Here is a 7504-nt window from a genome sequence, read left to right on the forward strand (position 1 = left end):
AGAGCGGCTTCTTGTCTGGGCCCGCAGTCCCTGCCTGCACCTGAGGTTGTATCCCAGTGCAGGGCAGCTCCTCGAGGACCGAGAGGTCCCCTGGCTGGCAGAGTCTGAGCTGCTGCTCTCAGCAATTGGGGCAGCATTATGGGTTCTTCTACGGTGTCTTCTGGACTCATTAAAGGTGTTTTCATCCCTCTGTAGATGTGGCATGCCTCTCCTGCGGTCCGTCCTGTGCTGGATGGACAGGCCGCTGCTCTCAGGCACACAAGACTGGATAGCTGGCTCCGAGGGTGCCTGGCTGGTGGTGATGGAGCTGCTGCTCTCTGTTGTCAAAGAGCTTTCGGTTGCCTGCAGTCCGTGCTCGCTGGTGGTGTCAGAGCTGCTGCTCTCGGGTGTCAGGGAGCTCTGAGATGGCTGCAGTCCCTGCTGGCTGGTGGTGCTGAGGCCAGCAAGAGCTGAGCTGGTGCTGGAGGCTGTAAGGGAAGGCAGGAAGGTGAGCAGGATGGAATTCCAGCCATGGAGTGGAACTGGCTCCCGTTTATCCCGGGATGGAGGGATTTGAGCAGGGCCGCTCTGAGCAGCCGCTGCCAGGCCTGGCCTGGCCCCAGCCCAGCAGCACACGGCTGTTTGCCTCTTACCGGTGTCCTCTCCAGCACAGGCATTGCACTCCCATTCAGTTCTGCTATCACTCAGGTAGGAGCAACGGCGGTGTGTGCCTCGTGCAGCACAGGAGCTGCAGAGGAGCAGCTGCCAGGGCCTGTGGAAAGCAACAGGTTGTGGCCGTGAGGACAAAGTGCCGTGAGCCAGGGAGTGCCCGGCACAGCTCTGGTGCTCAGTCTGTGCTCCCCCAGCCCGTGGTGAGGCTGCGATGCCACGTAGAGCCCCAGAGGGCAGCTGAGAACACTCACCCCTCTCCTGACCGCAATCTGCCATAGGGGTAAAGGCAGTTTCTGGCATGGCACCGTCGATACCAAACTGCCAGTGCTTCATAGGCGTTGTTGTCGTCCCATTCTTCAACACTGCCAGAGAAGGGAGGGAATGTGATGAGCGCTCACTGACCCAGAACTAAAACTAACCCATAAAATCCATCCCCATCCACCTTATCCCTGCTTCCAGCTTCCCAATGACACTGAGGCCCATGTTAATGGCTGCCAAGGGCCAGGCCTTGCAGGGCAGTCCTTGGGCAGGCACAGCTCTTGTGCCCTCACATCTCAAGAGCTGGATGAAAGACACCAACCTGTCTGGGATATGGATCCCCACAGTCAGCAAGTCTCGAAGAAACATCATTATGTCTCTGCAGTGGGGGCACTGGAAGTTGAGAATCCCAGAGCTCAGGGCCATTCTCTGCAGCAGAAACACAAGCAGTGTGGGTGTGAGCCAGGCCTGGTGCTGCTGAGCGCCTGTGATGCCCGCGGGGAGAGGGGAGGGCTCCTACCTGGATGCAGGCCCGGTGGAACCAGGCGTGTTGGCAGGCTGCGCACACCATGGTGTTGTACGACCTGCTGTCACCTACAGGCTCCATGCAGATGACACAGGTCGTGTCCGGCTCCGGTGCTGCCTGCACTGCCTGCTGTGGGCTGTGCTCCCTGCAGAAGGACCTGGGGGAAGATGGAAGGGATGGGCGAGGTGAGAAAGGCTGCCAGGAGGGCAGAGGAATGGGAAGGAGCCCCGGGCCTTGGCTCTGGCTCTGTCAGGCTGCTGGGAGGTGTCACAGCGCGTTCCTTGCTGCTTTGGCTGGTGCTGACAGCAGGGTTGGAGGCCCACAGGACACACCTGGCAGCTCTTACCTAAACTCCCCCAAGTATTGGGTGACACACTGGCCCTCGTAGGCGCAGGGGAGATGGAAGCTCCTCTCACATCCCGGCTCTGCGCAGGTGATGCTGGCCCCCAAACTGCCACAGACGAAGCAGAACTGGAAAGAGCAGAGCAGCCCCCATCAGCTGCAGGCTCAGGGCCTACGCAGTGGGCCCCGCACCTCTGGGCAGGGCTTAGGATGCGGGCAGGGCTGGGTGGCACTCTGCAGAGCTGCCTTGTGAACAGGGCTGGTCTGCAAGAGCAGGGATTTCTCCTGGAGCTGGGAGGAGGGGCTGGGATTGCTTTCTGGGGACCAGGCTGAGCTCTACTGGCACCAAGCTCCCTGTTCCGGTCCAGTGCTCACCGTCTGCTTTGCCTCCCACACTGTGCGTATCAGGTCTTCAAAGCAAAAACGTGCCTCATGATTATCTTGCGCGTTTTCACAAAGACCGCTGGCAAATCTCTGTACAGGAGGAAAGAGCACGGTCGAGTTAGGGCAGAAAGGAGGGAATCACTGATGGGAGGAAGGTGGCAGGAGACTCAAGGGAACTCACCGCACAAAATTCATGGTAATACAGTCTACGAATCCTCTTTCTGCGGCCAAGGATGTCCGAGTCTTCATCCTGTAGGCCACAGAGCACGCATGCTGGAGAGGAGAGAGTAACAGCAGTGAGCGCCTTGCAGGGCCAGGTGCCCCCGGGGGCTGTCCCAGGGGCTGCTCTGTGCCGGCTGTGCCAGCTGAGGGGCAGGGCCGCAGGCTGTGGATGCAGGGATACTTGGCTCTCACCTGGCTCTCCCAAGCCGCGCGTCGACCTCAACCAAGTGCAGAGTGTCTGTCCCATCACTGCTGGGCTTCGTCCTCTGCGTGCCAACCTATGGAGAAGTGGGACGAGGCTGAGCCCCTTCCTCCCTGCTCACCTCACCGGTTCGCACTGAGCTCAGCCTGTGCCCCACAGCCTCAGCTCTGATCCACAGCCAATGTGTCACAATGGCTGTTCCGTGCCACCCTCTGTGATGCCATCACACCTCACGGGGCTGAGGTCATCCAAGAATGGCGTCAGAATGGAACGGCCATTGTGACATGTTGGCTGTGGAGCAGAGCTGAGGCTGTGGGGCTCAGGCCGAGCTCAGTGCGAACCGGTGAGGTGAGCAGGGAGGAAGGGGCTCAGCCTCGTCCCGCTTCTCCATAGGTTGGCACGCAGAGGACGAAGCCCAGCAGTGATGGGACAGACACTCTGCACTTGGTTGCGGTCGACACGCACACAGGAGGCTGCTGGCTCGGGAGAGCCAGGTGAGAGCCAAGTATCCCTGCATCCACAGCCTGCGGCCCTGCCCCTCAGCTGGCACAGCCGGCACAGAGCAGCCCCTGGGACAGCCCCCGGGGGCACCTGGCCCTGCAAGGCGCTCACTGCTGTTACTCTCTCCTCTCCAGCATGCGTGCTCTGTGGCCTACAGGATGAAGACTCGGACATCCTTGGCCGCAGAAAGAGGATTCGTAGACTGTATTACCATGAATTTTGTGCGGTGAGTTCCCTTGAGTCTCCTGCCACCTTCCTCCCATCAGTGATTCCCTCCTTTCTGCCCTAACTCGACCGTGCTCTTTCCTCCTGTACAGAGATTTGCCAGCGGTCTTTGTGAAAACGCGCAAGATAATCATGAGGCACGTTTTTGCTTTGAAGACCTGATACGCACAGTGTGGGAGGCAAAGCAGACGGTGAGCACTGGACCGGAACAGGGAGCTTGGTGCCAGTAGAGCTCAGCCTGGTCCCCACAAAGCAATCCCAGCCCCTCCTCCCAGCTCCAGGAGAAATCCCTGCTCTTGCAGACCAGCCCTGTTCACAAGGCAGCTCTGCAGAGTGCCACCCAGCCCTGCCCGCATCCTAAGCCCTGCCCAGAGGTGCGGGGCCCACTGCATAGGCCCTGAGCCTGCAGCTGATGGGGCTGCTCTGCTCTTTCCAGTTCTGCTTCGTCTGTGGCACTTTGGGGGCCAGCATCACTTGCGCAGAGCCGGGATGTGAGAGGAGCTTCCATCTCCCCTGCGCCCACGAGGGCCAGTGTGTCACCCAGTACTTTGGAGTGTTCAGGTAAGGGCTGCCAGGTGTGTCCTGTGGGCCTCCAACCCTGCTGTCAGCACCAGCCAAAGCAGCAAGGAACGCGCTGTGACACCTCCCAGCAGCCTGACAGAGCCAGAGCCAAGGCCTGGGGCTCCTTCCCATTCCTCTGCCCTCCTGGCAGCCCTTCTCACCTCGCCCATCCCTTCCATCTTCCTCCAGGTCCTTCTGCAGGGTGCACCGCCCACAGCAGGCAGTGCAGGCAGCACCGGAGCCGGACACAACCTGTGTCATCTGCATGGAGCCTGTAGGTGACAGCAGGTCGTACAACACCATGGTGTGCGCAGCCTGCCAACACGCCTGGTTCCACCGGGCCTGCATCCAGGTAGGAGCCCTCCCCTCACCCTGCGGGCACCGCAGGCGCTCAGCAGAACCAGGCCCGGCTCACACCCACACTGCTTGTGTTTCTGCTGCAGAGAATGGCCCTGAGCTCTGGGTATCTCAGCATCCAGTGCCCCCACTGCAGAGAGAGACGGACATTTCTTCGAGACTTGCTGACTGTGGGGATCCATATCCCAGACAGGTTGGTGTCTTTCATCCAGCTCTTGAGATGTGAGGGCACATGAGCTGTGCCTGCCCAAGGACTGTCCCGCAAGGCCTGGCCCTTGGCAGCCATTAACATGGGCCTCAGTGTCATTGGGAAGCTGGAAGCAGGGATAAGGTGGATGGGGATGGATTTCATGGGTTAGTTTTAGTTCTGGGTCAGTGAGCGCTCATCACATTCCCTCCCTTCTCTGGCAGATTTCCAGAATGGTACGACAACAACGCCTATGAAGCACTGGCAGTTTGGTATCGACGGTGCCATGCCAGAAACTGCCTTTACCCCTATGGCAGATTGCGGTCAGGAGAGGGGTGAGTGTCCTCAGCTGCCCTCTGGGGCTCTATGTGGCATCGCAGCCTCACCACGGGCTGGGGGAGCACAGACTGAGCACCAGAGCTGTGCCAGGCACTCCCTGGCTCACGGCACTTTGTCCTCACGGCCACAACCTGTTGCTTTCCACAGGCCCTGGCAGCTGCTCCTCTGCAGCTACTGTGCTGCACGAGGCACACACCGCCGTTGCTCCTACCTGAGTAATAGCAGAACCGAATGGGAGTGCAACGTCTGTGCTGGAGAGGGCACCTGTAAGAGGCAAACAGCCGCGTGCTGCTGGGTTGGGGCCAGGCCAGGCCTGGCAGCGGCTGCTCAGAGCGGCCCTGCTCAAATCCCTCCATCCCGGGATAAACGGGAGCCAGTTCCACCCCATGGCTGGAATTCCATCCTGCTCACCTTCCTGCCTTCCCTTACAGCCTCCAGCACCAGCTCAGCTCTTGCTGGCCTCGGCACCACCAGCCAGCAGGGACTGCAGCCATCTCAGAGCTCCCTGACACCCGAGAGCAGCAGCTCCGACACCACCAGCGAGCACGGACTGCAGGCAACCGAAAGCTCTTTGACAACAGAGAGCAGCAGCTCCATCACCACCAGCCAGGCACCATCGGAGCCAGCTATCCAGTCTTGTGCGCCTGCGAGCAGCAGCCTGTCCATCCAGCAGAGGACGGACTGCAGGAGAGGCATGCCACATCTACAGAGGGATGAAAACACCTTTAATGAGTCCAGAAGACACCGTAGAAGAACCCATAATGCTGCCCCAATTGCTGAGAGCAGCAGCTCAGACTCTGCCAGCCAGGGGACCTCTCGGTCCTTGAGGAGCTGCCCTGCACTGGGATACAACCTCAGGTGCAGGCAGGGACTGCGGGCCCAGACAAGAAGCCGCTCTCCATTGCGGCACTGGGCCCCAGAATCTCTGAGCCGGCCCCAGAGACACCTTGGGAGCAGGCAGACAGCAAGCCCAGGTGCTCAGAGCTGCAGCTACACCACACCGGCAGCACCAGGGTCCTCCAGGGCTTCCAGAACAGCCGACGGAAGCCCATCCAGACATCCAGCGCGGGCCCGGACTCGAAGCCGCTCGCCTCTCCATCGTCGGGCTGCAGAGACCGGCAGCCAGCCCCGAAGACGCCGCACGAGCCGGTCCAGGCGGCGAGGGCCAACCCAGGGCCGGAGCCGCTCCCGGGTAACACGTCGGGCCCGGCACATCACCAGCCAGCCCTAGTGATGCCTCGGGAGTATTATTTATATAGTTTATTTTATGATATTATATAATATTATTTATTTATTTATTATTATTATACATATGTTTATTATATCCCTTAATAAATTTCCCCACCCTATTTCTGTGTCATGTTTGGCTTTGTTATAAATCACTCGCAATGTCAATAGTACCGTGCAGTGTAAAGGCCGGGGCTGCTCCAGGCGCTGCTGCACACTGTGTGCGATAAGCAAAACCCATGGCAAAAAGCACTCTGTGATAGACAGTTAGCAATGTTTCAGCTGTTCCTGTATATCAGTTAACATCACCAGCTGGCCCTACTGATGTCATAGGAGCAGCCGTGAACGATCTCCCCTTCCTATCCAATGTCATCTGAATCCATCCCTGTGGTCCTTGTTCCAGTGATGTTCTTTCCTCTTCCTGAGTCTCTGGAAATCATCTGCATGGAAGGCAGACTGGAGCTTCCTATTGTACTTCATCCAAGTACTCCTTGAAAAGCAGGAGTGTACCTGTAGAGCAGAGGGAGCAAGGCTTTGAGATTATCTGGTCCTGCTCTGATCTGGAGGTTAGGATCTGTTATCTCCCTCCTGGTCGTAGGAATAGAAAATGTGTTTTGTGTGACTGTTTATTCAAATGTACTTGTTATCATCAGTTATCTGCTGTATGATTCTGTTAATAGATATTCTCACATAAAAATTAGGGTAAAACGGTTGGGATAGAAGGGTAGGAATTGCAGCAGGTGGTGAGAAAGAAGGAAGCACAAACGATCTGAGCATGATACATCCTTATGAAGCCTGACTTTTATTTCCTGTGTTTAGAAAAAACAGTTCTCACTTAATGGCTTTTGTTCAATCAGAGAGAAAATGAGCTATAAAAGCAGAGATAGGGAGGAGTTTACCAGCTTCCAATTCAGTGTGTTACAATTTGCTTCAGTAATAATAATAAAAAAAAAAAAAAAAAAACAATCCTGGAAAACATAATTTTAAAAATGAAGACTACTAAATCAATAAGCACTATATGACTAATCATTTGCTGTTTTCTTGGTGGAGGAAGGTAGAGCTGTGATCAGAAACCAAAAGCGATGCCCCCAGCTTCTCTGCAGTCCTGATAAATTCTGCTTTACTGTAATCCACGAGAAAGGAGATTTCCACAGAGAGTGTAAACTAATGCTGGTAAATGGCATTAGGATCTCTGCCCGCTATTATTGATTCATTCTGTGGAAAGATAATGAAATCCATTTGATGTTAGATGAGTTAATTCTTAAAAAAAGCTGCATTTTTGGGCAACAAAGTGTTTCAGGCTGAGATGCAGAGGTCGGGGGTGACTTCATCACTGACACAGTCCCCAGCTGTGGTGGGACTTCATGTAACAGCTACTTAAGCATGGGTTTGACTTGAGGCTCATAGACAGTCCTGTGGGCTTCAGTAAGAAAGGCAGGTCCTTCCGTGCTGCTGCTGTGGGGCTCACGTTGGAACAGTTAGGGACAGACAGAAATAACACATAAAGCCTTTCCTTTGTAAG

General features: G+C 56.5%; 1 protein-coding gene and 1 long non-coding RNA gene across 2 annotated transcripts; both read left to right on the top strand.

Moving 5' to 3' along the window:
- The first annotated feature begins 3127 nt into the window (after nucleotides 1–3127).
- LOC146752929 (uncharacterized) lies at nucleotides 3128–3917 on the top strand. The gene is made up of 3 exons (XR_014940272.1): nucleotides 3128–3312; nucleotides 3404–3502; nucleotides 3748–3917. It is a non-coding gene; the product is annotated as an uncharacterized LOC146752929 (long non-coding RNA).
- A 2-nt stretch (nucleotides 3918–3919) lies between these two features.
- On the top strand, nucleotides 3920–6132 carry LOC146752930 (uncharacterized). The gene is made up of 5 exons (XM_085531096.1): nucleotides 3920–4224; nucleotides 4316–4422; nucleotides 4641–4751; nucleotides 4903–5021; nucleotides 5187–6132. The coding sequence occupies exons 1-5, from the start codon at nucleotides 4138–4140 to the stop codon at nucleotides 5984–5986; spliced, it is 1224 nt and encodes a 407-aa protein (XP_085387222.1). The 5' UTR covers nucleotides 3920–4137; the 3' UTR covers nucleotides 5987–6132.
- The last annotated feature ends 1372 nt before the right edge of the window (nucleotides 6133–7504 follow it).

Source organism: Coturnix japonica, unplaced genomic scaffold (genome assembly GCF_054131305.1).
Source record: "Coturnix japonica strain WE unplaced genomic scaffold, WE-NBRP24 Scf040, whole genome shotgun sequence".
NCBI lineage: Eukaryota > Metazoa > Chordata > Aves > Galliformes > Phasianidae > Coturnix > Coturnix japonica.